The 15,466-nt window shown below is 46.8% G+C and overlaps 1 protein-coding gene across 1 annotated transcript in view; it reads right to left on the bottom strand.

Annotated features, from left to right (window-relative positions):
• Positions 1-1,631: 1,631 nt before the first annotated feature.
• The window catches only part of MYLK4 (myosin light chain kinase family member 4), a 73,644-nt gene continuing 59,809 nt past the window's right edge, over positions 1,632-15,466 (bottom strand). The window contains exons 8-13 of the mRNA XM_032647319.1: positions 12,464-12,534; positions 11,562-11,690; positions 10,763-10,915; positions 8,000-8,078; positions 4,518-4,590; positions 1,632-1,944 (exon numbers count right to left, since the gene is read on the bottom strand). Coding sequence (XP_032503210.1) covers positions 4,543-4,590; positions 8,000-8,078; positions 10,763-10,915; positions 11,562-11,690; positions 12,464-12,534 — 480 coding nt within the window. The 3' untranslated portion in view covers positions 1,632-1,944; positions 4,518-4,542. The remainder of the gene's footprint in view (positions 1,945-4,517; positions 4,591-7,999; positions 8,079-10,762; positions 10,916-11,561; positions 11,691-12,463; positions 12,535-15,466) is intronic.

Genomic DNA, 15,466 nt, shown 5'->3' with positions numbered 1-15,466 from the left:
TGGGATGCTGGGAAAAGCCAACGCACGTCAGGTCCACCCTGGCCCAGGCAGCCCCGAGCTGCCCTTATTTTGTTTTGTCGCTGTTGAGACAACTGCAGGCTAGAACGATTTAAGCTAAAAATAAAGACACTATTATAGCTGATCTCAACACAACAGGTACTCGGAAGTGGAAAATGTGAGGGAGGCTTAAGATGGCTAGCGGTGGGCGTGGTGCTGGGCGTGTAATCCCTCTGCATCGCTTCTGCTTTGTAAAGAAACAACGCCCAATCCCGCAGCAGGGCTCACGTCCCCTGGTAAATGTCTGTGACAAAATGGCACACGAGCTCGGGAACAAGAAGACGCTTCCAACTGGAAATCAGTGTCACATCCCCAAAGTGAGTGGAGGTGCCCCTGGCCTTCAGTGTGCAAGGCTCCCTGCACGGGGCTGAGCCACAGAGACGCCACGTGGGTGAGGTCACTGGTCCTCACACGGGCTGGCATTTACCTGGGTCACTTTGACAGGAAACACAGCACCGTCCCCCTCAGGACCCACCAGACCCAACTCTCCTTGTTTCAGCCACGTTGAGGGAAGCTCTCGGGACTGTTAACATTATTCCAAAGGTCCTGATTGTAAAGACTAACCATCTCCCAAAGCCAGTGTGCTCCATGTGGATGAAGAGTCCCTCGGAAGAGAGCGGAGTGCGTGGCGACAACACACGTGCCTCGTTTGGAAGTAGATCTGCTGCTTAGAAGACACTGCTGCTCTTGGAGGGGATTTCAGAATAAATGAAGGTAGAAGGTCTGATGCTTCTTGCCTCAGAATTCAAAGAAAGCTTATGTTCCAGAAAACGAATTACTTATCAATTGGATTCACCTGATTTCAGACCAAATCCAAGTAACAGAGTCTGAGAAACTAAGCTGTCAAGGGTGCACCAGACTTAGAATTTTTTCTGGTGTCGTACTCACCGCTTTGAAAGGCAATTCTCCCTCTAAGTGTATCCAACATAGTTTGTTTTTTTTTTTTTCTACACAGATATATACATTCTTTTTCTTATTCTTTTCTGTTATGGTTTATCACAGGTTATCGACTACAGTTCCCTGTGCTCCACAGAAGGACCTTGTTGTTTATTCATTCTGTATATGAAAGTTAACCTCTGCATCCAACATGTTTTAAAATCTCAACTAGTCATACAGAGTGAAGAAGTCAGAAAGAAAAAGACAAATACCGTATGCTAACACATATATGGAATTTAAGAAGAAAAAAAATGTCATGAAGAACCTAGGGGTAAGACAGGAATAAAGACACAGACCTACTGGAGAACGAACTTGAGGATATGGGGAGGGGGAAGGGTGAGCTGTGACAGGGCAAGAGAGTCATGGACATATATACACTAACAAACGTAAGGTAGATAGCTAGTGGGAAGCAGCCGCATAGCACAGGGAGATCGGCTCGGTGCTTTGTGACCGCCTGGAGGGGTGGGATAGGGAGGGTGGGAGGGAGGGAGACGCAAGAGGGAAGACATATGGGAACATATGTATATGTATAACTGATTCACTTTGTTATAAAGCAGAAACTAACACACCATTGTAAAGCAATTATACCCCAATAAAGATGTTAAAAAAAAAAAATCTCAACTAAATCTCCAGTATGATTTTGCTCCAGGGATCTGAGAAATTGCAGAAATAATGCACCCCATGCCCCAGTGACTGAGATCGAAAGTTCTAAAGCTCAGGGTGGCAGGGAAATGTCTTCTGGGGTGTGCACTGCTGCAGGGAGCGGGCTTGCCTGCCCCCTGGGCCGCAGCTCTGGGTGTCCCCGGCCCCGCGAGCCTGGCAGAGGTACTCAGAGTTCTGTGTGGCGGCTTCCCCTCCCCCAGAGCCACCAGTCTCCTTAGGGGTCAAGGCATCAGAACTGCTGATTTTTCCAAAAATCTTCTCAAAGCAGCAGCAACCGCAGCAGTTTTCCTGCAAAGCAAACAAAATATGACTCTTGTTAATTCAGCAGGGCTTTAAAAATTGTAATTAGTTGGTTGTGCCCCTTAGGAAAACCACAGATGAATTTTTATAATGTATGTGTGTCTGTGAGGAGGATCCCACTGCTTACCAGGGCTGCGTGGTTTTTTTCTGTTGTTGTTGACTTAGTTTATGCAAGCTATTTTAATACTATTTGCCATGGCGAAGGACAAGACCTCTTTGTTTCACCTGAAGCACAGCCAGCGCCAAAGCTACTGCCAGCTTGATTCGCTTCAAAGTCAGGCTGGGCTGCGTGTGGGAATCTTCCCATGTGCTTTACGACCACATGTGACCCAGGGCCGCATCTATCGATACATCATTCCTATAGATCTGAGGGCGTGTCCCCAGTGCGTGTCTCACGGCCTGGCAAAGAGCCACGGAAACGAGAAATGAAAACGCCACCTGGTTGATTTTTAGAGCGTTTCCTCAACCCATCCAAAAACCTCGAACCAACTGCAGGAGATTCCTAGGCCTCAGTTTCCATTGCGGATTAGGCCTTATCGCAAGGCCTGGGAGCCTTCTTTTTCCGCAGGAATCACCTTCAGCCACCAGATTTTTCAAATCAATATTATCTCAAAATTGGTTTTCCTCATAGCGTATGTTGCCAAAAGCCCTATCTTAGCCTGGCGGGAAAGGTGGTCAAGAATGATCTACTTTTCTAACACGACACTCTTCTCAAAGGAGTCTGCTCCCAGAGCAAATATCGGAAGCTTACATTTTCATTTGAAAAAGAAAAAACAGTGGGAAAGTAAACCAGGAAGCACCCACATCGCAAGGACATGCAGTGGTAACAGGTGGGTTTGTGTGGCCCCTGGAGGGATGGGGGGACCCGGGAAAGGAAGGCAGTCAGCCCGAGCGGCTGGCGCGAGGTGGACCCGGCCAAGTCTGGCGAGGTCTCCCCGAGCATCTCCCACAAGGATGCCGTCTCTCTGTGCCAGGGGGACCAGATCAACGCTTCTGTCCTTGTCTTCCACATGCCTAGCACTGCCCGGCTGCTGCCACCCTCCATCGCCCTGGGCTTAAGAGCCAACCTCCTTGGCAGGACTCAGCCATCTCCCGCCGCCTTTTCCCCTCATCCTTCCCCCCCAGACCCTGGCACCAGGCCTGCCTCTCTGTCCCCCACTGAATTCCTTCCCTCCAGGCCTCCAGAGTCACCCCAGTGCTTATGGTGGGAAGCTGGTTTGTGGTCAACCCTTGGGGTTTGTGGTCGCTGGGGACAAAGCTGCCTCTGGGAGGGACGGCGGGGGAGAGAGAAGGACCGACCAGGCTCAGCTGTGTGCAGACGCCAGGGCTCCCGGCTCACAGCGAGGCCGGGCTGTAGCGCATCCCAGGCCCCGGGGCGCGGGGCGCCCTTGTCCACACTGTCACCAGACACAAAACAACTTCCTCCTGTGCCCAAACCCTGAGGCCTTGCTATTTTGGACAGAGAAGAATGGTCTCTGTACGTAGAAAGCAAAAGCACCCCTGCTGGCTGCTCATCAGTCTCTAAATAAGCGACAGAATTCTCAGTAAGTGGCCCCCACACCAAAGGCTGAATGCTTGCCTAATGCCGGCTCGTGACTTTATGATGATGTACTGAATTATTTCTGCTCTACCCGATCTTATTCTACAACAGATTCGAGGCAGCTTACAGGAAGATATACAGTCAAACAGACAGAAAAAGCCTCAGGACCAGAGTAAACATGAATCAGAATAAGAGATTAAGGTGAGTGGGCAGCAAGAATGCAGCCTCACAGGCACGAGTCCAGCGGAGTTGCTGAAGCCGAGCTGCACAGCCGGCCGTGGACCTGCTGCCCGGGACGAGGGAGCTGGCTGGCTGGGGGTGAATGTCTCCCACACCGGATGCAAACGCTGGGATTTCTAAAAGTCCTCTGTAATAAGCACACTTCCCTAGGCCTCTCCTTTAGGCCATAAATCAGGCCATTTATTGATGTAACAGAAGATATTCACATGTAAAACTCTCTCTCTCTGAATAATTCTGACAAAATTCTAAGCAGGGCAGAGGCTTTGTATGAAGAGGTGCGTCCTTGGGGTCCCAGAGTGGGTCCAGACCCGGAGGCAGCTCAGGGGGGAAAAGAAGCGTGAGCTTTAGGGTAGGATCTCGCTCTACCATTGACTAGGGGCGTGGTCTTGGGGGGTTAATCCTAGGTTTCCCCATCTCTACAAAGAAGGTATTATTTCCCCTGATCTCACACGGTTGTTGCAAAGACTCCCAAGGACCGTTTCTGTGCAGGTGTTACTTCCTGAGCACCTACTGTGTGCCAGGCCCTGGTCTCCGGGCTTTTCTTGGATGATCTCATTGGAGCCACTCAACAAGCATAGGAAGTGAGATTATTTCTGGACCACAAGTCTGGAACCGGAGGTTTCTGCACTAGAAAATGGCAGACGGGGTGCAAACACAGCAGCCCGGTTTCAGGGTCTCCCCAGAGGAAACGCTGCCCCACTTCCCATACAGTCAGATGGCCCTTCTCTCCCCTCCCCTCCCTAGGCTCAAACGCCTCTTCAGGAAAAGGCCCGAGACCAACCTTTCAAGAGGGTGCCCTCCGGGGACTATTTGGCCACCAGGTCCTGGGCGTCAGAGCAGCAATTCTTCCTCTTCTAGGGAAACCAAGAAGTGAGTTTCGAGAAGGATTAGAACCTTTCATCAGCTCCTGACTTGAGATCTGACAACACTTGAAGAGGCAGTGACTTGTCACCGGGTATGTCCTGCCCTTGCAGAGACGTCCCTGGAGGCTGAACGGCTGACGGCCTCTTACAGACGCACCAACCGGCCCCAGAGTCCAGCTCGAGGGCGTCCCCACTCTCCCCTAAAGCTCTGTCATAACCACCCTTCCTCTCAGAGTCACAGACAAAGAGCTTTGTACCTCATGACACTTGACTTTTACACGTGTGTGTTTTGTCAAAACTCATGTCGACAAATGCTCACTTCGACAAAGCACAAAAGTCAAGAGAGACTGACCAAAGGATGAGTTAGACACAGACACTGCTTTTTCCAGATGTTCTCAAATCCAGCTGACAAGATTTAAGTGCCAGGGCAGAGTCTCGAGAGGACGGAGAGAGCGTCCCCAGTTTGGGGCTTGAGAAGGCCGTCCTGGAGGAGGTGGCAGTGAAAGTGGGCCTCAGACACTGGCTGGGATTCGGGCTGATCCGGAAGGAGCTGTCGGGGTAGGGCTGGGAGCCCGACCTCGGGATTCACTGGGGCCCGAACCGCTGGGTGTGTGTGTTCATGGTGCACGAGGGGAAAGACTGGAAGAGTTTCTGATCAGGGAATCGTATAATCAGAGCTGTGATTAATGAAATGATGATTTGGTGAATTAGAGGAGAGTGGGCGGAGGTTGAATATCAGCTCCAACGTTATCTTATTAGCTCACTGAATGGGAAGAAGGGCGAGAGCTGAGGCAGGTGTACGGGGGCGCGGAAGGGAAAGGTGGAAGGTCATTAGCTCTGGGAGGAAAGAATCACGTCGCCTTTGTTCAGTTTTCCTTCCTCTGGCCACAAAGCATGGAATACAGGAGGTGCTTGCTAAGTTCTCACAGATTTGCAGTGAGGCTCTGCTCCGTCCCAGGTGAGAGCTGTTTCTGATGGAAGATGGGTTACGTGTGGATGGTGACACAGAGCAAAGGTGGGAACCTCAGCCTTGTAAGCGTAACAGAGAAGGCAGAGAACTCCAGGGCCTCAGCGTCTAAGAAGGAAAATCCTTCCTAAATTCACTGACCCCAGTCACGTGCAGCAGTTCAGAAACAGGAAGTGCTTTTAAGCACGAAATACTTAAAAGGGATAAAAGTTTATTAAGAAAATTTAAAAAATAGAATTTAGATTTAAAGAGTTTGGGTAAGCGTTAAATTTTCAACATAGAGTTGAATTCTGATTCTATAGAACATAGAACCAAGATTATTCCAGAAATGAGTCTTCTGGGAAAAATTAGTCTCAATATTTCACTGAAAAATAAACTATATTGAGCTTGAGTGTTGGCCTTCAGGAACAGCAACGATGTCCTACAAGGATGGTTCCGGAATCGTCACAGCAGGATGGCAGAGTGGGGACCCTCGTCCGACTCCCGAGCCTGCTGCCTGCATGGGGTGCTGGATGAGCCCCTAACCCTGTCCTCAGCGGCCCCGTCCACATAACGGGGATGATAACAGCGCCCGTTTCGGAGGCTTGGCCTGGGGACCAAATGAGCTAATTTTCATAAAGCAGTTAGAACAGTGCCTGGCACAGTTCTGTATAATTATAACTTTCATGGAAACTAACTGGATTTATACAATGGAATTTTTCAAAAATCCTCACTGCTCTTGAAATGTCTGTTCACCTTAGGTACCGGCAGTTGGATAGAGTAACAGAAAGGGGATTTTTCTTGTTGTTGTCATTATATGGTTTAAAAAATATTTTTAAACACTTTTGAACTGTATAATGTCATTAATCATCTGCTGTGGTTTCCATATTGTCGACCACGTCAAAGTGTATTTGGACACCCATAAGCTTGGATAAAAATACATCGGTGGAAAATTGGCCCAGAATAGGTTGGTAACCCTAATAAGCAGGTCATGCGGTCTGGGTGAGGCACCTGCTAGGGAATAAGCCTATTTTTACTTGACGTCAGTACCAATTATCAAGGAAAAGTGTATTCAGACACAAATAAAACTTACTGCTGATGCTGAATTTAGAAGTGAAGTTAATTTCAATAAAAACTGGATGTGGAAAAAATGAGTACTTGGAGCACAGTCATCCGGGGTTTTGGTCGGTGGAAAAGCTCCATTCCAAAGCCCCAGGAGGTGCAGGAGCAAAGGTGGAGGAAAGGAGAGTGTATCAGGCACATCCGGCACCAGGACACGACAGCAGCCGTCCCAGCTGCTACTCACGCCAGGCCCGCATCCCCAGAGAGGCCTGACGGCCTGTGTTCTTGCCCCGTTGACCACCCTGAGTATTCAGCAAAGTTACGTAAACGTTACACATCTGCTTCTGTGTTATTGCTGTATTCCACAGAATTTGGATGGAGGTGGTCTGAAGGGGGCTGTGACGGAAATTCAGGTGACAGGCGTCCCGGGCAAGATAACCACTCAGACGGAGAGGATTGTATGGCTTCCAGAAGGAATTGGGGGAAATCACGTATACAAACTTGGAGATAAGCTACAGATGAGATGAGGGGATTGAGGGAGAGGAAGGAAGCAAAGAGATGCTCTGGGGTCCAGTTGAGGCCATTCGGGGGAGGTGCCGCTCTGGGAGGATGGTTGAGAATGAGGTGAGGGCGGGGCGGGGCGGGGCGGGGCGGGGCGGGGTGAGTTCCGTTTAGAGCTGAGAACATCCGCGTGGAAATGCCCAGCGCACAGGTGGCTGTTCGGATCTGAAGCTTAGGAAAGGAATCTGTGCTGAAGGGCAGACGAGGAAGTTGGGGTGTAAACAGTAATTAAGGCAAAGAGAGCCAACGGGGACTCCATTCAAGAAGTGCCCACAGGGCACTGCTCAGTTACTCTGAACGTACACCCCAGGCACCTTCATTTAGTCTTTGGTAAGAGTCTCCTTCACACGTACTTGTATTAATCTCTTGACCGAGCTGAATATTGCAGGTTTTTGCCACCCAAAGCAGACTAAACCAGGTAAGCACAGAAGTTGGAATTCTGAGTTGTGTTTGAAGGAGAATATTTACCTTGAATGTACATTAACACGTGTTCTCCAAAGCGTTACGTGTCTATAGACCCTAGGCTATACGTGTGCGTGGGCAGTTACAGTGACACAATTCACTGTGTAACGGATGCAGTAATTAAATAATAAATGTAACAAATAGTTCTGCTGAAGATAATGCTGTACTAAACAATGTAATTAGCATTCATTAAAAACATAAATGGCCCAATAAACACAGCTTAAGCAAATAAACACTTTAGCACAAGATTTGAAGCCCAAGAGAAATTAATTAGAAAGCCCTTTACTCAAGGCTAAGAAGCCTCTAGCATCTGCTCATCAGAAGATTGAAGCCGACTAGAAAAGAGGGAAAGCCAGGAGCCACGGTTACCTGTGCGCTGAGCCTGGAGTGGAGCTTGTGATCCGACAGCCAAGGGTGCTTGAGAGCTTCACTTGCGCTTATTCTCCAACTAAAGGAAAACGCAGGGGGTTATTGTATCCCCTGCGTTTGGATCCTCCCCTTCCACCCAAGGCTCTGAACGAGATAGAAATGTATCTCTCTCTCACATGATCGTCTAGGGCTGGCCTGGTTCCAGGCTCCAAACACGGCAAAAGAGACTTCGGCTCTGACCACTGCCTTTGGGAGACCAGATGGCCGAATGTCCAGGACAAAGCAAGGCAGATAATTCAGAATTCTTGTTAATAATTGAACATTTATCTTCAGATAGAAGTAACCATTCCTGATGGAATGTCTAAGCTTCATAAATTGAACTTCTATCAGTCAGTTGAAGAATCAACATATATTCATTAATATAAGACAAAATTCTACTATGATTCTTGATGATTGCAAAAGCAATTTATGTGTCAAAACTTTTGAATAATATGTATTGCTAATGTTTGAATTAAGTTTTGAGAGTCAAATAAATGGAGAAGTAGATGGAACGTCAATGTAAGTATTGAGAGAGAGTATATTAGAAAGTCTTGAGCCAACAAAGGTTTATACAATTAAAAAATATATGAGGAAGAATCATAAAGATTATATATCATAATTTTAAGCTTTGTAAACCTGTCTTGTGTACTGATGTTTATCACATTAAACAAAATAACCTTTCAAACTTAAAAATTATGAGTGAGTGCAATAATCTGAAATCTGCTTCTGAAACAGTATCAAGAAAGTAGTTTCAAGCCGTCATGAAGTTCAGTCTATAGAATTGCTTCAGTAAAATTGCTTCATTAGACACCAGATATTTAAGTGTAAGAAGAGGATGTAATGGAAAAGAATCTGAAAAGGAATATATATGTATAACTGAATCACTTTGCTGTATACTTGAAACTAACACAGCATTATAAATTAACTCCACTTCACTTAAAAAGAAGAAGAGGAGAGAAGCCTTTACTTTAGTCAATGAAGGATAACTTGGTGACAACATCACCAGTAGGACCCTAAATGAATAGATATAATTAAAAAAAACAACTCTGGACCTCCATCAACTTCAGTTGGAAGAGTTAGTCTGTTGACTACCATAAGTTTTCCATGTTGGACCTCAGAAGCATTCCAACAGCTGCCAGTGCTAAAAAATTATCCTTGCACTCCAGTGTCAAACTTTCAAGAGCTGACTACTAAAAAGTTAACTATAACATTGTACTAATAATTAAATATTTAATACAATTTCAAGTTTACTTCTGTGGCCCAGAAGTTTACTCTGTGACAGTAATGGTTGCCAGTGGCCTTGGTTTCATTCACGCACTGACTGGAATGCTTAGCCAGTTGGTTTTCTAACCAAACGTGCACTTGTTGCTCTTTAGGTAAAGAACGAAGCCCTCAGACTGAGGGTGGGCAGAGCAAGGGTGCTGGAGCCCCTGAGCCAGCTGGGCGGCTGCTTCCCTGCTCTGAGCCTCAGCTCCCTCATCTGTAAAGTAACTGTGACAGCATCCACATGCCACAGGATCAGGTGGAGGATTAAACCAACTGACACATAAGAGCACGTGTGTAACATAGGTTCTCAGTAAGTGTGGATTTCTCAGCCTCCAAAGATTTGACAGAGATGACATTTTGCATCTGTTCTCTGCTGGCATTCAGCAATGTACAGACGGCGATGCTGGTTACATCATCGGCGATGCTGTTACAATATACAGACAGTGATGCTGTCTTTCCTTATCTTTCTTGGCTCTAAAGAGCTCTCCGATTGACACTCCAGCCGGGCTAAGCCCTCCTCACCTTTCAGGCTCAGTTCTGGCCCGTGTCAATATACTCCATCTTTAATAAATGTTAACCACATTTCACTGCCTCTTTTAAAATATACCCGTGTCTTCTATTAGCTCGTGACTTAATTAAAGGCAGGGACTGGGCTTTATACATCTGTTCTCAAAGCCCCAGACATATTTCCTGGCAGCTTGGAGACAGTCAGTGAAGTGCCGCATGGAGGAGTATGTCAGGCTCTGCACCAGACCCGTTACCCCTGCCGTTCCCTGACCCCCATCACCCCCATGGTTCTAAAATGCAAGCCCCTAGATTTCAGTATCACTACTCTTCATCCACTGAAGCTTGAATTATGTGATTTTAGCAGGGCAGAAAAATAAAAGTCCATGTAGTACATAACAGTTAAGTGCATGGCCTTGTGTTGATCATCGGTTCTGCCACTTAACTAGCCGTATGATCTTGGAGTCTCATGCATAGAATATTATCGATAATTTCCACCCATGGGGCTGTGTGGGGTTAAAGAGATAATGTCTGTAAAGCAGTTGGCACAGTCTGGTCCATAGCAGGCTCTCAAATGAAATGATCGTCAAGTGTTCACCTACATGGAGCCACATATGCCTCGTAGATGTGAGAGGGATCATGGGAATAACTTGTCCCGAACCCTTCATTTGGAGGGTGAGTGCACAGAGGCCCAGCAAGAGACCCTAACTGCCTTGTTGGAAAAGGCAGAAGGATGGGTTTTTGCAGCCCCGTTCAAGCCTCGTGACCACGGCAGTCCCAGATCTCAGGAAACTGGGTCAAGGGCATCAAACTCATTCTAACTACGACTCTGCAGGTGCAACACAGGTGTCACCGAGGGGGTGGTAGTTCTCTGACATGAGTTCTCACAACCCTGGTGGAGCATGCCTCTCTGTTACCCCCACTTCTTCCTGAGCACAGACTGGATGTGATCACCTCTTCTCCTTGATCAGAAGCTTGGAGATGAACCCCCGGGCCTCCTCTGAGATGTCCTGAAATTCTTCATCCTCCAGATCCCACCTGCAGGCCAGGATGTTGTTCAGGGTCTCGGCGTCGTTATCTCCCAGGAAGGGGGACAAACCGCTGAGTCTGTAAGACACGGAGTCGGGTTGAGTAGTCTTTAAACACCTTCAAACCCTGTACAGACAAGTGGCCTTCTTGTTTCTGTCCTTTAAAACTGAAAGAAGGCAAATCACCAAGAATTAAGCATAATTTTATAATATGTTTTTGCAATCGAGAAAATGCTATGTCTCCCACCCAACTCCTAACTTAAACAAGGTCACAATGAAGGCGGCAGCTACCCTCAGATATGAATCTCAGAGAAGAGTAAAACTGCCTTTTTAAAGCACTTTACAGCTAGCAAAGTGCTGTCACATCCGCAGACGGCAACCGCCAGGAACGTCACTTCTGAAGAGTAAAGCTACTCAGTCATTTCAGGGATCAGGACACAAGTTTGGGGGCGGTTGTGTTCTTCTAGTTTCTTTGGAGGCACTAGGTGTTGTCCTAGGGTTAGGGTGATTAATGAAGAAGACATCATTTTACTTTTTCAGGGGATGTACAGGGAAAGAGTTTATTCCTTTCACCCACGGGAGTCAACAGAACCTAGGAAGTATCTGACTATGGAACGGAGTTATTTATTTTCGAAAGACCTAAATTAGGATTTTTATTCAAAATAGCAAATAGAATATGTGGGGCGATTGAGAACAAGCGTCAGAGGGGCTGCGGGTCCACTTACAGCATGTAAGTGATGACTCCCACGCTCCACATGTCCGTGGAAAAGGAAACAAAATCATAGTTCACAACTTCAGGGGCGAGGAATTCTGGCGTTCCGAAGTTCACCTTCAGCTTCTCTCTGGGTTTGTATCTGAAATTTAGGAGACAGTGCAGAGGAATGGAGAGGATCAATCAAAAGTCAAAAAGCACGGAAGTGGAAAGGATGCAGCCTACGAGCAGAAGAACTGCAGCCACACAGCAAATTTAAAATAAAGAGACGATAAAGGACATCACACACTGAAGAGACAGTGTCCACAACTTGTAAAGAAGCTTCCCACTAGAAAGCCTTAATAATCTGAAATAATTGTGAGAAAAGCCACTTGGAGTAATTTCGAGCACAAATTATGGAACACGACAAAAGGAGCAGTGATACAGACTGTGACGTGTTGATGGCCTGAACGAGCCTGTTTCAATGAATAAAGAAGATGCGGTAATTTACGACCATTTAATCTTTTCACTAATGCGCTGAGGTCCATGCAGAGTCTTTGCTCCCTTAAGAGGCTTATCTGAGCCAGAACCCTTTGCAATCTTGGTCACACTATTAATTTTTTTAAGTAAATATTCTCTTTACACATGGAACAAATATAAAAGACTAAGGCAAACTCTTACAAATCCTGAATTAATGTCTTCAAGCTTCATAACCACACTGTATTAGGTTTTAATATCCCATATTTTTCCTGCGTGCGCTGTGGAGACCCCTAAACGTTCAAATTCCGAAGCCAGCAAGGTAAAGCTGAAACATAACTTTGGTTAATTCTAAATGGGGATATGAAACCAAGGGGTACATCAGATTTTTCTTTGCAAAGAACAAGCACCACCGTGCTCCCTAACTCAGTTCATACACCTATGTCCAAACTGACATACCTTCTGGCCAATCCAAAGTCAATAATTTTTATTTGTTTAGTATCCCGATTCACACACAGGATGTTCTCAGGCTGCCAGGAGAAAGAGACACATTAGCAATGAAAACAACCATCCTTCACTCAAATTGTCCCTGAACCACAACTAAAAATACAACGATGCTCGGGAAAAACATATCAGGCCTTTCCCTCTGGGGCTGGCTTGTCTGCGTGGGTATTTTCTCCTTTAATTATGTGGTGGACAAGGCTGTAGGTCCCCTGCCTAGCTCGCCTGGCCCTGCCCATCCCTCCCCCAGCTCTGCCGCCAACGATCACGCCTGAGTTCAGGCCGAGGCCTCCTGCCTCAGGACTTTCCAAACGGACTGGCGGGGGCTGTCTCAGCCTTGACATCTGCCCCCTAAAATTATTAAGTATGAATTTCCCCTTCTTGGAGGAATATTTTTCCTGAGGATTTATGAGTTCCAGGAGAAATGGCCTGATTCATCCCACCAGCCACACTGAACACGCGCTGTAACGAGAACGGCTCTAACCTCCGGACTTTCCCTTCGCGCTCAGTCTGTGGGAAAGTCATATGTGAAAGGAGGGGCTCCCTCACCCCCGTTCACTCTCCATTCTCAGCAATTCCAGAGTTTTGCTGAGTTTGGCCTCAGTGCCTAAAACCCTTGACTAAGTGTTCCCTTGGAGTTTGAGTCTGGAAAGACTTTGCCCCGCCAACCGGACAGTCTCAGGGTGACGAGGAGAAAGGTAGGTAGCACTACAGCTCGGTGTTTACAGAATGTCTTACAAGTGTACCTACCTTTGTTAAGATAGAAAAACCGAGGTCTGGGAAAAATAAGGGATTTGTTTTAAAGTCAAGGTCATCCATAAAAGAGAAATAAAAATTTCAAAGAATTGCCTGAAACTTTCAAGCTCTAATTAACCCCAACTCTTCCCTAAGTGCTGGGGGGAAGGGGGAGGTTAGCCAAGTTGCCAAATCCCCAGGATTCATGTCCCATCCTTTAGGTGGGATCATGGCTGCCCCTCCCCTGCCCGTCTAGGTAGAGGAGAGGTTAGAATGAGATCAGAAACTCAGAAGCACTTCATGAAATGACCTAGTGTCACCTTGCCAATAATCAATAGTCCATTTGGTCAGGCATAATGTCTTTGGAAGCCTTTTTTCTAAAATATCTCTAAAACAGAAGTCTATAAGAAAAGGCGACTTATGGAAAAGTGGGTGCCATACAAGGAGATTTGGCCTCATGCTTAAATAACTGATCGATCATGTATAAAGCCGTCCGATTTCCAAAGAGCACCGTGACATAAAATATTTGCTCGCAGAATGTAAAGAAACAGCTCTGAGGGCACTTTCAAAAGTTACATTTTTTTTCTAATTATGAAATTAAAGCATATTCATTGAATAAGTTTGGCAAAACACAAAAAATATATAAAGGAGACCATTCTTAAGTCACCTATAATCTCCCCTACATAGTGACAAGCATTCAATATTTCGGGCCCCTTTCCTTCCAAGGAGCTTTCTGAAAGGGATGCCTGACCCTTAATGACTCATCCAGCTGTCGCTTTTATTATGATCTTTACATACAAGCCACGGCTAAAATTGCCTGTTGCAAGTCCTCAATCAACATTATGAAGCCACATATGGAGTTGTTTGACTTATGACAGGTCAGGTCCTCATTTCAGTTGCCAGTCAAAGCCCTTTAGGGATATGTGTAGAATACCCACACTCGAAAATGCTCCGTGAAAACATGCATTATCAAACCAGCTCATAGCCACGGGCTTTGCTAATGATTTTTAACCTCTGGCTGTGTCATTTTATATATCACTTCCTTCTGGCCTGTGAATGGGAGAGGCAAAAGACATAAATCAAGAGAGTAAGGGAAGCCAAGTTAGAGGAGCAGCGGCCCATGGAAACCTATTTAAGGAAGTTACATTTATTTAGCTCTGCAATCCCTGATGACTTGCAGTAGATGGTATGTTATACAGAATACATATTTTATCTCACTGTCACGCTGTGCAAACAGGGAAATGAGAAAATGACTGAGCCACACAAGAAGAGGCACTTTACGAAATTAGAGCTGGTCGGAGTTATTGGTCCTTCCCCGGTTGTAACTATGCACCGTCCAATTCTAGGGACTTCATAATGGGAGAGAGAGCGAAAGGAAAGGCTCATTAAATAAGAGGAGAAAGAAGGCTTGGCTCCCCGCTGTTGGCACAGGTTTTCCACTGCTCCCAGGGTGCTGCCCAGCCCCACCCACCCCCTTCTGCCCCTCGCCCTTTTAGCACCTCCCTCTGGCTGCCCTGTATCCCATTCTGCCATAGGTTTCTCCTCCGTGCTCTAGTATGCCTGTAGAAAAACAATCCCTAAAGTCCTCACTTTCCTAAAAGGTTTTAGGAGAGTGCTGGGGATTCTTGGAGAGCCGGAAAGTTTGGCTACAACCAGGAAATTCTGAGTTAGCTAAAATTCTCCCACCTACTCATCCTAATAATGAGAGGATGCAACACGGATGCTGTGATGGTGGTGATGATGGTGATGGTCATGATGGTGGTGGTGGTGGTGATGGTGGTGATGATGGTGATGGTGGTAGTGGTGGTGAGGATGGTGATGGTGGTGGTGATGGTGGTCATGATGGTGGTGGTGGTGGTGATGATGGTGGTGGTGGTGATGGTGGTCATGATGGTGGTGGTGGTGGTGATGATGGTGATGGTGGTGATGGTGGTGTTGGTGGTTATGGTGGTGATAGTGGTGGTGATGGTGGTGATGATGGTGATGGTGGTGGTGATGGTGGTGATGATGGTGATGGTGGTGGTGATGGTCATGATGATGGTGATGGTACTGATGGTGGTGGTGATGATCGTGGTGGTGCTGGTGGTCATGATGGTGCTGGTGGTGGTGATGGTGGTGATGGTGGTGGTAGTGGTGGTGTTGGTGGTGATGTTGGTGATGGTGGTGGTAGTGGTGGTGTTGGTGGTGATGATGGTGATGGTGGTGATGGTGGTGGTGATGATGGGG

This window comes from Phocoena sinus, chromosome 11 (genome assembly GCF_008692025.1).
Source record: "Phocoena sinus isolate mPhoSin1 chromosome 11, mPhoSin1.pri, whole genome shotgun sequence".
NCBI lineage: Eukaryota > Metazoa > Chordata > Mammalia > Artiodactyla > Phocoenidae > Phocoena > Phocoena sinus.
Note: the sequence above shows the minus strand (reverse complement) of the source record. Positions and strands in the feature narration are given on the sequence as shown.